The sequence below is a fragment of the Euleptes europaea genome, chromosome 4, assembly GCF_029931775.1.
Source record: "Euleptes europaea isolate rEulEur1 chromosome 4, rEulEur1.hap1, whole genome shotgun sequence".
In the NCBI taxonomy this organism is placed as follows: Eukaryota; Metazoa; Chordata; class Lepidosauria; order Squamata; family Sphaerodactylidae; genus Euleptes; species Euleptes europaea.
In genome coordinates, this window is record NC_079315.1 from 9,581,849 (window position 1) to 9,596,946 (window position 15,098).

General features: G+C 51.3%; 1 protein-coding gene across 1 annotated transcript in view; it reads left to right on the forward strand.

Moving 5' to 3' along the window:
* Positions 1 to 235: 235 nt before the first annotated feature.
* The window catches only part of LOC130476455 (cytochrome c oxidase subunit 7B, mitochondrial-like), a 36,950-nt gene continuing 22,087 nt past the window's right edge, over positions 236 to 15,098 (forward strand). The window contains exon 1 of the mRNA XM_056848398.1: positions 236 to 334. Coding sequence (XP_056704376.1) covers positions 236 to 334 — 99 coding nt within the window. The remainder of the gene's footprint in view (positions 335 to 15,098) is intronic.

The window sequence follows — 15,098 nt, forward strand, 5'->3', positions numbered from 1 at the left end:
ACCTTCTCTTCTCGGCTTCCTTGCAAACCTGCCAAGAGGAACTTTCTCCCCAGGAAAAACAGGGCACTCCATTGAGGGTCAGGGTTGCCAGCTGCCTGGAGAGAGAGGAAAAAATCTTCTCCCTTTAATAGTTTCTGTTTACCAGGTGATGGCATTTACCTCCCTCCATGAAAAACTGGCACTTTCCTACACATTATTTGTTTGTTTACTTCATTTACAGCTGACCTTCTCCCCGATGGGGACCCAACGAGGCTTCCATCGAGATCAGATCACTCCAAATTTTTTCGAGAAGCGTCCACAGTTGCAGAAAGCTGTCGTCGGGATGTTGACTGGAGTGAGTTGCAGGTAGAGCCAAAGCAGCCATTTTTCTCCAGGTGAACTAATCTCTATCGGCTGGAGGTCATAGCAGGAGATCTCCAGCTAGTACCTGGAGGTTTTTTGGGGGGGAGAAAATAGACACCACTGTACTAGTATCGGGAGATTAGGAAGTCAGTACAGGAGCGAAAAACACATATAGGTTCAAAGACTGTTTATATGCTACTGTGTCTAATATAATAGGCACTCATAAATACACAAGGTGAACAACACATACAATCATATCAAGCACAAACATACAAAACCATCTCAGGGGTGGTGGTAACAAGGAACAGTTCAATTCAAAAGTGCAATGTCTCAAAGTATACAGAACAATCTTCTGTATTTTGTATACATCTCATGCAGGTGTGTGCAATATAAGAGGAATGTGCAATATAAGAGGAACATGCTCGGACTGATGAAGAATTCAATTGCAAAGAATTTGAAACGGCCGTATCCTCCATGAAGTTATTCCTCCCTGAATATTAAATATCTATTATATCTGCTCACTTACCTGCATGAGATGTATACAAAATACAGAAGATTGATGTGTATACTTTGAGAGACATTGCACTTTTGAATTGAACTGTTCCTTGTTACCACCATCCCTGAGATGGTTTTGTATGTTTGTGCTTGATATGATTGTATGTGTTGTTCACCTTGTGTATTTATGAGTGCCTATTATATTAGACACAGTAGCACAGTCTTAGTACCTGGAGGTTGGCAACCCTAACTCAGCTGATAGAGATCAGTTCCCTTGGAGAAAATTGCCAAATTGGACTCTGTGCCGTTGAAGTTCCTCCTCCTCCTCCTCCTCCTCCTCCTCCTCACACGTTCTTTCAGCATACGTAGAACATGATGGGCGGTAGCCCACAAAGTTATCATCTGGTTTCAGATTGTAGGGGCCTTTTCATAGAGGAATATCTGTACTGAAACAAAACAGGTACATCAGCTGCCGTGAGCCCCCACAAATGTTTATTTTGTTTTGCGCTGACTGGAAAGCCAGATGAAGACTCCCACTGGCCGTACATGAGAGCACACACATTTCTTTCCTACAAGGAGGCTTTCCTCTCCTGGAAAATGGTGTGTCTGACACAGGAAAGCAAATTCTGCTTGAATGTCGGAAGGGAAAAGAGGGGAGTGGACCTGTGTTTTAAAACATGTTATTTCCTTCAATAAACCTTTAATGGCATATCCAATATTACAAAGAGGAAAAAACAGTATAAATACAACTATCAGCTAAAAAAGCTAAAACAAACATAAAATCATAACACAGAGTTTCCCAAATTTTTCATTGTTAACACATCGACTAAGAAATTGGCCACCGCCACAGTGATCTCTACTGTTGTATCATCCAATAAAATTTGACATTTTATTTTATTAGGAAGATAATATTTAGAATGTATCCAAGTATTTAACCATTTCTTCCTAGCGGATGCGTATAATGAGCAATCCAGCAATATGTGCTCGATTGAGTCCAAAGGGTTGGAGCCACATTCACATTTCCGTTCCTGTTTAGGAATATTTTGAAACCTTCCATATAACAACTTTGATGGGAAGGCATTTACTCGCGCAAGAGAAAAAACTCTGCGATGGCTAGGACTATCAAGACTGTATAGATAATAGGGGATAAAAACATGTTATTTATTCATGGCAATTTAGCCTGATTTCTCCAATGAATGTCCGCTCATTGACTAGGGTTGCCAGGTTGCTCCTCGCCACCGGTGAAAGCTTTGTGGGGGCATGGCTGGCGGCTACGATTGAGGCGCACTTAACCCGTGCGCCGCACTGACGTCACTTCTGGGTTTACCCGGAAGTGAAGCGGACGATCTAGCAATCGCCTCCGAAACTCTGTCGTTTTGGAGGCGATTGCTAGAATGTCTGCGTCGCTTCCAGCTAAACCCAGAAGTGATGTCGGTGCAAGCCTACTCATAACCATATTCCAAAGGTTGCTTTGTATGCTACACTTCGTAATATACAAGTTGAGGACCCTTGAGGAAACTTTGGAAGAGGCAAGCCTCCTCATCAAAGTCTTCTCGTAAAAATTCAGTCCTGAGTGTTCAGTTCTACTATCTGAACTCAGGCAAGCCAGGCATGAGTAGGGTTACTACCTCCCGGTTGGAAAATACCTGGAAATTTTGGGGGTGGAGCCTGAGGAGGCCGGGCTTAGGGAGGAGAGGGATCTCAGCGGGGTATAATGCCATAGAGTCCACCTTCCAAAGCAGCCGTTTTCTCCAGGGGAACTGATCTCTGTCGTCTGCCAATCAGTTGTAGTTCCCGGAGATCTCCAGCCACCACGTTCCAGTAAGCAACTGGCAGGAAGGTTACTAGAAGTACTTCTGTTGAAATGGCTTGTGGCATTAAGTGCTAGCATAATCTTAATGAGAATTCACCTTATGCACAAGAACATGCCGACACGACGCATGTCAATTTCATTCTTCAAAGCAACTGATGAAGGATGCTTCCTGGCACGAAAGGGACCAACAAGCCGGCCTTACCCTTTTGCGTCTACATTCGGACATCCGTTCCTTCGATCTATCGAACGATTGCTATTTGAAGTCTTGTGCTTTGCTATTATTGTTTGAAGACTTGTATATTACCATCCATTGCATTGTCCTTTTGGTATGCTAGATAGCATGTTCATTTAGGACAGTGGTTCCCAACCTTTTTTTGACCAGGGACCACTAGGACCTTTTTGATCAGTGCAGGGACCCCAAGGTTCAAAATAAAAATTCTGAGAATTTGAAAATAAACTTTAATCCTAACTGTTAGGTAAACAACAATATTTTCTGGTAGGGTATGAGCTTTCGTGAGCCACAGCTCACTACTTCAGATATCTTCAGGTATCTGAAGAAGTGAGCTGTGGCTCCCGAAACTCATACCATACCAAAAATATTGTTGTTAGTCTTGAAGGTGCTACTGGACTCTTGCCCTTTTCTACTACTGCAGACAGACTAACACGGCTACCCACTGTGAATTATCTTGTTAGGTAAACATTAAACTTAGAATAATATTTGAATATATATTTTTATAATAGAGAACTTTTAATTGAAAATATTAATTTATTATGGGTTTATAACTTTGTTTCGCGGACCCCTGGTTTGGTTCTCGTGGACCCCTAGGGGTCCACGGACCCCTGGTTGGGAACCAGTGATTTAGGACAATTGGTTTTGTTTAGGACTTCTGTATTGGCACAGCTGGATATTGTAGGTTTGTGCATATTTGTTAATATTGTATGTGTATATGTTCATGACTTTATAGTACAGTGCCATTACATTTCTATTTCTAGGCCATCGTGCTGCTTCCTTTTTGCTAGTGTCAGCCCTTGGCCCACAGAACCAGAAATCACCACAAAGTCTTATAGAGTCCAAACAGATGGCTTTTACTGATCAAATAGGCATACAGTGCAAACGAATAAAATGACAGCTATGAAAGGCTCACTAGCTGGGAGATATTATAAGGCAGGAAAGGCGGGAGATTACACGCAGGAATACAGTTTCCCAGGAGCTGAGTTCCCAGGCTTAGGCATGCGACCTTGGGGGGCAGACAATACAGCACAGAGACAGAGGCAATAACGAAACCGAGATAGCAGCCTGACATTCTGCTCCCCTCAAGGCCCCCTCCCAGTTCGCAAGGGGGCTGGCCTGTCCGGGTAAGCAATGTGAAAGGCGTCGACGAGGTCGGGGGCGGAGACATCCCGTGCGCGCACCCATTCGTCATAGGCAGGGGGAAAATGTTTCCAACGAACTAGATATTGGAGAGTGCCATGGTGAATACGGGAGTCAAGGATCTTGGAGACTTCGAAGTGTTCTTCCCCCCCCACCATGATGGGCTGCGCAGGCGGTGGGTCCGGATGCCACCGTGGAGAAGCAACATGGGGTTTGAGGAGGCTTATGTGGAAAACAGGATGCACACGCCTCAAGGATTTGGGGAGAGCCAGTTCCACTGTGACAGGGTTTATGACCCGCGTAATGGGGAAAGGGCCAATGAATTTGGCGCTGAGTTTATGGCACGGTTGGGTGGAACGGAGGTTTTTGGTGGAAAGGTAAACCAAAGCACCCACTTGCAGATCACCCCCGGGGGAGCGATGTTTGTCAGCTTGCGCTTTGTATTTACGTTTGGCCCGGTCGAGGTTGCTAACGAGCCAGGGCCAAGTGGTACGGAGGGCGTGTGCCCAGGAGGCAATGTCGGGGTTCCCCTCCCCCTCTACATCATCTGTAGGAACGATGGGACTGAAATCTTGTCCATACACAGCAAAAAACGGGCTAAAACCTGTGGATTGATGCATGGCATTATTGTAGGCATATTCTGCTAAAGGTAACAGTTCCACCCAGTTATCCTGGTGGTAGTTAACATAACAACGCAAATAACATTCAAGTACAGCATTGACACGTTCAGTTTGACCATCAGTTTGAGGATGGTATGCACTAGATAATCCCTGTTCCACCCCCACCAACTTGAGGAAAGCTTTCCAAAACTTAGAAACGAAACCACTTCCGCGGTCACAAATTATTTTACGCGGAAACGAATGTAAACGAAATATATGCGTCACGAAGAGGCGGGCCAGTTTCTGAGCAGAGGGGATCCCTGCACATGGAATCAAATGTATTTGCTTAGAAAACAAATCAGTAACAACCCACAACACAGTTTTACCCCCACTGAGAGGGAGATCAGTCATGAAGTCCATAGCAATCACTTCCCAAGGTCTGCTGGGCGTTTCAAGAGGTTGTAGCAGTCCCGGGGGTTTGCCCTGCGATCGTTTCGCAGCGGCACAAACGGGACAGCTGCGGATGAAGGAGTCAATGTCGGAACGCATTCCCCCCCACCAGAACTGTCTGCGCAATAAGTGAAGGGTCTTCAGAAACCCAAAGTGCCCAGCTGTTTTGGCTCCATGAGCTAAATGTAAAACGTCCTTCCGGAGAGCTTTGGGTACATACAATTTTGAGTCTTTGTACCAGGACCCCCCTTGTTCCAAAACACCAGGAGGTAGGGTATGAGCGGAACGTTCTAAAAGGCACTGGTCCCGAAGGACAGTTAAAAAGGATTCGGAGATGGGGATTTTGGAGGGAGCCCCCCCGTCGGTCCTGGAGATCTGAGAAATAGTTATAGGGTTAGTGCTTACGTGCGGCGGCGCGCAGACTGCAGGCGGCTGAGCGGTCGGAGGGGTAGGAGGGGCGGGAACTCCGGTCTGTTGCGGCGGCGGCTGGGCAGCCGGTTGGGCTGGCGGAGCTTGCGAGTTAGGGAAGGCGTGTTGATGCTGGGATCGGGTTTGCACAGCCAGCATAGGTAGGGCCCCACGTTGCATAGGGGTGAACAGAGAGTTGGTAGGTCTTTCGAGTTTTACCGGATATTGTGGTAAACGGGAGAGGGCATCCGCGAGAACGTTCTGCTTCCCAGGGACGTGCTTCAGGGTGAAACGGAACTGAGCAAAGAACTCCGCCCACCGTTGTTGTTTCGCTGATAGCTTATGGGACCCCGTGAGGGCAGCTAGATTTTTGTGATCGGTCCAAACTTCAAAGGGTACTTTAGACCCTTCCAAGAATTGCCGCCATAAAGTCAGTGCATGATGAACTGCAGAGGCCTCTTTCTCCCAGATGGGCCAGTTTAATTGAGCGTGCGCAAATTTTTTTGAAAAGTAAGCGCAAGGGTGAAGAAGACCGTCCGGTCCTTGCTGGAGGAGAGCCCCTCCCATGGCTACATCGGAAGCATCGACTTGCACAATGAACATTTGATTTGGGTCTGGGTGCCGTAGCACCGGCTCCGAAGTGAAGAGGCGTTTGAGGGCCAGAAAGGCGGCTTGGCATTGCTCAGTCCATAGGATTTTTGCGGAGGGCAAGGCAGCCGAGCTTACTTTTCCCTTAGTTTTCAGTAGGTCCGTAATGGGTAGAGCCACTTGGGCGAAGTTAGGGATGAATCCCCGATAGAAGTTTGCAAATCCCAGAAATTGCTGTACTTGCTTACGGTTGGTGGGGGGAGTCCAATCGAGGACGGCTTGGACTTTGGCGGGGTCCATGCGAAGACCTTGGTGGGAGATGATGTATCCCAAAAACGTGAGTTTGCTTTGGTGAAATTCACACTTAGCTAGTTTAGCGAACAGTTGATGGTTACGCAGGCGTTGTAGAACTTCCCTGACCAGAGTCACATGCTCGTCCATAGTTTTCGAATAAATGAGAATGTCATCTAAGTAGACCACCACCCCACGATATAGAAGGTCATGTAGGATTTCATTGATGAGTTGCATGAAGACCCCTGGGGCCCCTTTTAATCCGAATGGCATTACAAGGAATTCATACATTCCGAAACAGCTAGAGAAGGCAGTGAGGTGTTCATCTCCTTCGCGGATACGGACTCGGTAGTAGGCTTCCACCAAGTCTAATTTAGAGAACACACGGCCTTCCTGTAATTGTCCCAAAATATCCGATATTAATGGGATAGGATAGGCGTTGGTCTGGGTAACCGCATTGAGCTTTCTGAAGTCAATGCACAGGCGAAGGTCGCCCTCTTTTTTCCGGACGAAAAACGCGGGGGCCGAGTTTGGGGCATTCGAAGGGCGAATGAACCCTCTGGCGAGGTTTTTGTCCAAAAAGTCCCGGAGGACAGTGCGCTCGGAAGCGCTCATAGGGTAAATCTTACTTTTGGTTAATGTGCAGTCCTTTACTACTTCAATCGCACAGTCTGAGGCCCGGTGGGGGGGTAAGGCATCACATTCCCTAAGGTCGAAGACATCTTCAAAGTCCCGGTATACAGCGGGTAGAGCCAGTGGTACTGGGGCAGTAGAGGTTAACGCTGGAACGGGCGGAAATGGCAGAGCAAAGTTTTGCCGATGCTGGTCGCAAGTGGGACTAGCGAAAGAGATAGTGTTTGTTTCCCAATCAATATTGGGATTATGTCCTTTAATCCAGTTAATTCCCAAGACCACTTCAAATCGGATAGGGGCTATAGTGAAGTCTATTTGTTCCCAGTGGGAACCAATTCCCATTGCCACCCCTATGGTGCGATGATCAACTGGACCCCCCTGGAATTGGCTCCCGTCCATTTGAGCAAATTGGACGGGGGCGGGTAAAGCCTCTGAGTCGGCTCTGAGTGCAGCAAACGTGGCTTCGCTTATGAGAGTGCGACAGCAACCGGAGTCAATTAGTGCTTTGACGGGGATTTGTGGACCTCCGTTAAGTTGTTGTAAAACTGCATCTACGTAGACGGTGGAGTCCACTTCTTTGATTTTGGTAGGAGCATTCGGTTTGATAGGAAGATCCTGAGAGGTCTGTGGAGATGCTCCATTCACCACAGACCGGAGCCGTTTTTTGACAAGTCGAGGGGAGATTCCAGGTTTAAGGCTGGAGAAATCCAAGGGTTTTCCTCATCCGAAGAGGGAAAGCTGTCCCCCAATGGGGCACTTGTAATCCGAGACCCGGCGGGGTCGTTGGAAGCAGGCAGGGAGGCTGGGTCCCCGGCATGGAGTGCAGAGGGTGTGGGCCTTCCCGGAGCTGCGCTGCGGGTGGCCGCGGTGCCTCTGCGTGGTGGACGACCTCGGGTGCGGGTTGTCGTGCTGGGACGAAATAATTCCTGGCGGCGTGGGCAAACGGCTGCAAAGTGGCCCATTTCTCCGCATGTAAGACAGGCACCCCTCTGAAATCGGGCTTCACGTTCCTGGAGCGGACGTGGGGGATTTCGTGGGACGAGCAGTGGTGCCTTGGGTTGAGGCTTTTGGGTGCCCTTCTCCTTGTGCTTTTGACGGACGAGAGAAATAAAGCGGCGGCGGCTTTCCACTTCCTCGGCTAATAGGATCCAGCCTTCGAGGGTATCGGGATCGCCCCGCATGTAAGACCAGTTCAGAATGTCAGGATGCAAGGCTTCCCTGAAATGATGGATTAGGGTGGTCTCGGGCCAACCTACAATTTTACTTGCTAGTCGCTGAAATTCATCGGCAAATTCCCGAACTGTAGCAGAGCCTTGTTTTAATTGTAAGAGTTCCGTTTTGGCTCTTTCTCCCAGGAAGGGGTCCTCAAACCTCCTTCTCAGGGCAGTCATGAAGTTGTTGAGGGAACGAATCGCACGAGAGCGGGTGTCAAACTGGAGGACCATCCAGTCAGCCGCTTTGCCTGTCAGGAGGGAAGCTACGTACCGCACCCGGCTATCTTCCGTGGGGAAAAGTTGACCTTGTTCTCGCATATAACTGTCCACTTGATGCAAGAAACAAGGCAAAGTCTCAAGAGATCCGTCATACGTAGTCCTCAATTTGAGTTGCTTCCAAGGGCCGGGCGCGGGCTGACCCGGTTGCACGGGTGGTCCGGGCGGAGGAGCAACAGGAGCTCCGGGAGGCACGGGTGGAGCAGGCACATTAGCAGGTGGTTGCACGGGTGGTCCGGGCGGAGGAGCAACAGGAGCTCCAGGAGGTAAGGGTGGAGCAGGCACATTAGCGGGTGGTTGTACGGGTACCCCCTGACCCGGTATCGGAACGGGCTGTCTCTGAGCTATCAGGGTTTGTTGTAATTGCCTGTTCTCGTGAAGCATAAGTTCCATTACTTCTTGGAGTTGATCAACACGGTCGGAGAGCTCCCGATTCTGGGCTCGTAAAAGATGAACCTCCTCACTTGGGCCACCAGTAAGATGAGGCTTACTGGTTCGGAAGCTCGTGGCCCATTGAGAGCTATCCCCATATAAATCCTCGTCTTCAGACTCATCTGAGTCTCGACGTCGGTCAGCCAAACGGCGTGCGCGTTGGGTCGCACGCGACGGGACAAACGCCGGGGAAAAAGTTAGACCTGATAGTCCCAGTACATAGTCCTTGGGGCGCGTGTCCACGTTCGCCTGATTCCTTGCTGCAGCCGCCCTGGCTGCTTCCGCCGCCTCTCTCTCTCTTGCGACCCTAGCCGCTTCGGCGGCTTGCTGATCCGCAAGAACTTTGGCGTTCTCAAGTCTTAGGGCAGCCTCTGCCGTAATGCGCGGCAAAAGTTCTGTCTCGAGGAGCAAGAGTATGGGGTCAGGTTCCCCGCCCAGCAGAGGTTGTACTCGAACCGCCAGTGCGGATGCCTCGGCTCCAAACGTCGGGGTCAAAACTTGAGCCAAGGTGGCTACCGGGGTGTCCTTTGTACATTCCACAAGGAGAAGAGCGGTGCTAATAGCGACTCACTTGGCCTCAGCCTGGCAGCTGGCCGCATCCGGGATCAGGGAAAAACCCTCCGGCGGGGCTCCCGCCATGGTAGAAAGAGTTTGTCGAGAAATAAGATTATCCAAAAGTCCAGTTAATATTTGTAAATCCTCAGTCGCCAATCGGGCATCGTCCAGTAATTGATCCAAGTCCTGAAGATCTAAACGAGCATCAGTATCCTCCGATGTTAACATCCAGAGACGTCCTGTAAGAGATTGCCACTGCGCGTGTACCAGTCCCCTCAAGTGGCAAACCTCTCGGTTCGTCCGGAAAAGTTCAGCGATTAAGTCCTGTAACAGAGTAGGTGTGAGAGATCCCCCTCTCTGAGTTTGCTTCTCCAAATCAGTTGCTCAGACGTTGATACAGAAACAATCGATTTATTGAAGCCTTCAGGAGATGAGACAGGCACAGGTAGAAAGTTGCAAGTGAGGGGCTATACGGGTTTACAGAATATATTGACTCCAGGGCACTGGGGCACTGGGGTTCACACTTATTGTTATGGGAAGTTACAAGCTTGGCATAATACAAAACATCAGACAGATCCCAGGAAGTCTGGGCGGCTATCACACTTCCAAGGCCGCATCGGCCTGAGGGAGTACTGGCAGGAAGAACAGCGGGGGGGGGGAAGATACATGGGCCATCAGGCCTGGCGCCTGAGACCAGAAGGTGTGAACTGCTTTTACGAGTTCACTGATAACACAGCAGGTGATGGAAAGCAGAGACACAAAGACAGAGACCCTCACATTCTGCCCCCCTTAAGGCCCCCCCCCGGGGTCCCCGAGAGGACGAGGCTTATCGGGATAAGCAAGGTGGAATTCCCGGACTAAGCGAGGAGCCGCCATGTGGGGTGCGGCCACCCATTCGTCATGAGCGGAGCCAAGGTTTTTCCAGCGAACAAAGTAAAACAGTTTCCCTTTCTTCCATTTGGAGTCTAAAACCTTGGATATTTCCAAATGGGTGTCCCCTCCTACTACGGTAGGAATCTCGTGTGCGGGAGGGGGGTGGAACTGGGGGGCTGCCACATAGGGTTTGAGGAGGCTTATATGAAAGACTGGATGGACTCCTTTCAGAGTTTTTGGGAGGTCCAGTTCCACAGTAACCTCGTTGATTACTCTGGTAATGGGGAAAGGTCCCACATAACGGTCGCTCAGTTTTTTGCAGGGGCGAAGAGAGCGGAGGTTTTTGGTGGACAGATAGACTTGCTCCCCCACCTTGAGTTCCCATCCCGGAGACCGGTGTTTGTCTGCTTGTTCCTTGTACTTGCTTTTTGCCCTTTCCAGATTTTTGAGCAACCATGGCCAGGTGGATTTAACCACCTGAATCCACTCCTGAAGGTCAGGGGTAGACTGGAGCTCTGGCGAGACGGGGGCAGAACCGAAAGGGCCGAAATCCGTCCCGTATATAACTTGGAAGGGACTAAAGCCGGTAGAGGAATGAGGCGCATTGTTATACGCATATTCGGCAAATGGCAGCAGGTCGACCCAGTCGTCCTGGTGGAAATTTACATAGCAACGCAAATAACATTCTACCACCGCATTTACTCGTTCTGTTTGACCATCCGTTTGGGGGTGATAGGCGGAAGAAAGGCCCTGCTCTTCCACTCCCATTAACTTTAGGAAGGCCCGCCAGAATTTGGCAACAAACTGGACCCCCCTGTCGGAGAGGACCTTCCTCGGGATCGAGTGTAGCCTGAGGACGTGTGTGATGAACAGTTTAGCTAAGCCCTGGGCTGAAGGAAGGCCTGCACATGGAACGAAGTGAACCTGTTTGGAAAAGAGGTCTGTGATAACCCAAAGAACCGTTTTTCCCCGACTCGGAGGTAGGTCGGTGATAAAATCCATGGCGATGACTTCCCAGGGACGGGAGGGGCTCTCAAGCGGTTTGAGAAGCCCTGGGGGTTTTCCCATCCGTTTCTTGGCTGTGGCGCAGGTGGGGCAGCTGCGCACATACAACTCTACATCAGATCTCATACCGGGCCACCAGAATTGTCTTCGAACCAGGTGAAGCGTTTTTATGAAACCAAAATGACCCGCTAGCCTGGCACCATGTACAAGTCCCAATACTTCCTTGCGAAGAGAGGAGGGGACGTACAGTTTCCCCCCTTGCACCCACCAAGTGTTGGTACGTTCCAGACCAGTGGGGAGGAGATGATGCTCCTCCTCCTGCAAGGAGGCGTCCCGGAGTCGCTGTTGGAAGGCTTCCGGGATGCCTTTGAGTGTAGGGGGGGTCTCCGGTGGTCGGGCTTGGGACCGGGTGGTGACGGCTAAGCTAGGAACTTCCCCTCGCTGCTCGGGAGTGAACAGGGAGTCGACTGGGCGATCGAAATCGTTGCGATACTGGGGAAGTCGTGACAAAGCGTCGGCTAGGGCATTTTCTTTGCCAGGGACATGTCTGAGAGTGAACCGGAACTTAGCGAAAAATTGGGCCCACCGAACCTGTTTGGCATTGAGTTTTCTAGCCCCCTTGAGGGCCTCAAGATTCTTGTGATCGGTACACACTTCGAATGGCAGTTCGGCCCCTTCCAAGAAGTGTCGCCATATGGTAAGGGCATGTTTGACCGCTGCTGCCTCCTTCTCCCAAATGGCCCAGTTGATTTCAGACTGGGAAAACTTCTTGGAGAAGTAGGCGCATGGTCTCAACCGTCCCCCCTCATCCCTCTGCAATAGGGCCCCGCCCATGGCTACATCCGAGGCATCCACTTGCACCACAAAAGGCTTGGTGCAATCTGGGTGAGCCAAAACGGGTTCGGATGAAAAAAGTAGCTTCAAACGTTCAAAAGCTAGCTGGCACTGGGGGGACCATTGCAAACGGGCTGAGGGAAGCGCGGCGCTAGCCCCCTTGTCCTTGGTACGCAACAGGGCAGTGAGGGGAAGCGCAACTTGGGCAAAGTTAGGAATGAAGTTCCGGTAAAAATTGGCAAACCCCAAAAACTGCTGAAGTTGGCGGCGGGTAGTGGGGGGTTCCCAGTCCCGCACTGCCTGGACCTTGGCGGGGTCCATTTCCAACCCTTGGTGGGAGATCACATACCCCAGAAATGTAATGGAGGGTTGGTGGAATTCACATTTGGACACCTTAGCATACAGTTTGTGCTCCCGCAGCCGCTGGAGCACCTCTCGCACTAGGCGCACATGGTCTTCCATGGTTTCAGAGTAAATAAGGATGTCATCGAGAAATACCACCACCCCCCGAAACAGTAAATCATGCAAAACCTCATTAATTAATTGCATAAAGACACTCGGAGCCCCCGAAAGTCCGAACGGCATGACTAGGTACTCAAACATCCCAAAACAACTGGAAAAGGCCGTTTTGGGTTCATCTCCTTCTTTGATGCGAATGCGGTGGTAGGCTTCTACCAAGTCCAGTTTGGTGAAGATTCGGCCCTCCTTTAATTGTGCTAGAAGGTCAGGAATAAGAGGGAGGGGGTAAGCATTAGACTGGGTGACTGCGTTCAGTCTGCGAAAGTCAATACACAGTCTTAAATCTCCCGTCTTTTTCTTTACAAAGAAAGCTGGGGCTGAATAAGGAGCCTTGGAGGGGCGTATGAAACCCCTCGCCAGATTGACATCCAGATAGTCTCGCAACACTGTCTTTTCACTAGGGCTCATGGGGTAAACCTTTCCCTTAGACAGTTTGCCTTCCCCTACAATCTCGATGGCACAGTCCGTTTCTCTGTGGGGAGGCAGTTCGTCGCACTCTCTAACATCAAAAACATCAGTAAATTGCGAGTACTCAGAGGGTAATTGAGGAGAGACTGGGGCGGGGGACCCTACCAGTGCGGCGGCTGGAGTCCTGAGTACCCGTTCCTTGTCATGCAACCCACAGGGGTTTTCGGGGAAGGAAAGCACCCGTTTAACCCAATCAATGGAGGGATTGTGCCCCCTTAACCAGTTCATCCCTAACACCACAGGGGTTACAATAGGGGCGATAGTGAAATACAACCGTTCCCAATGTTCCCCCACGGACATAATCACGGCTGCAGTTCTGTGGGTCACCGGGCCCCGTTTAAAGTCACTCCCGTCCATTTGGGAAAAACGGAGGGGTCCCGGAAGCCGCTTGCGCCGGACACCCAACTTCTTGGCAGTTTCCTCATTTATCATGGTGCGGGCACACCCCGAGTCGACCAACGCGGGGACCTCTAACGGGGGACCCCCTTTGGGTAGGGACAGATGGACACGCACAAATACATTGTCCTCTTGGGCGCTTACCATCGGTGGAGCTCCTTGCACAACGATAGGGACGGTCTGCTGCGGAGCCCCCTCTACAGCAGACCGACGGCGTTTTTTGCCGGCTGTTCCCACTCTTCCTCCTCGCTGGAAGAGGGGGACGGGGTAGTGGCCTCCGGGGAGCCGTCCGAATCAAAGACGGTATTTGTAATCCGGGACCCCGATGGGACCGTAGAGTCGGATGCCCCATCCTGGGGACGTGCGTGGAGAGCGGAGGGTGCGCCGGAGCGCCGGCTCAGTGGTCCACTTCTGCGGCGAGGCTGGCTGTCGGCGGCCGGTTTCGTCGGCTCGGCCTGGGTTTGGCGGGGAGGGGTCGGACGGCCTGAGCGAGAGGGGCATTGCGATGCAAAGTGACCCTTTCCCCCGCAGATCAGGCAGACGCCGGCCTCGAACCGCTTGCGGCGTTCCGCGGCCGAGAGGACCCCGCCACCCCCTTGCCGGAGTTCCCGGCCACGGTCACCCCGGGGCCTGGGGTCTCGCCCAATCCGTTGCTTGGACAAGTTCAGGAGTTGTTTGCGATTCTCGATGTCAGCAGCATGGCGAACCCAACCTTCCACATCCGGGGGGTTCCCTTGCATGAAGGCCCAATGTTGGAGGTCTGGGTTGAGACCCTCCCTGAAACATTGTACCAAGGTAGCCTCACTCCAGTCCAGAATTCGGCTAGCCAGTGACTGGAACTCACTTGCATACTGCGCCACCGACTTAGTCCCTTGGCGCAGTTGCATCAGGGAGGCTTTAGCCCGCTCACCTAGAGTCGGGTCCTCAAAACGGTTTCGGAGTGCTACCATGAACTCGTCCAGGGTTCGCAGCACCGGCGAGCGGAGTTCATACTGCAACACCATCCAGGCAGCCGCCTCCCCTTGCAGTAAGGAAGCCACGTACTGCACCCGGGACTCCTCAGAAACGAAGGTTCGGCCTTGTTCCCGCATAAAAATGTCTACTTGGACCATAAAAAAGGTCAACTGGTCTCCCGACCCGTCATACGTGACTTTCAGGTCCCGACGGGCCGGGGGGGCAGGGGTTGCGGGCGGAACTACTGGCGCCCCGTCTGGGGGAGCACCGGCTGGAGGTTGCAATTTCAGCGCATCTAGGGTCGTGGCCATCTCACCCATTACGCGTTGCATGATCTCCATCTGCTCCTGCATAGCCCGGCGGTCTTCCTGCCACTGTTTTCGTTCTTCCTCCATGAGGGCCTCTTTGCGGGCCGGGTCCCCTTCGAGTCCCGTGCTGGGGAAGGCCAACCGGCGATCCTTCGCCGCAGTCCGCGAGAGCGACCAGCCCTTGGGAGAGTCCAGCCAATAAGTGAGCCCCCGGGGACGTCCGTCCCGATCTTGGTCGGGGGCGCGACCCTTCGGTTTCTTTGGCTTGGCTCC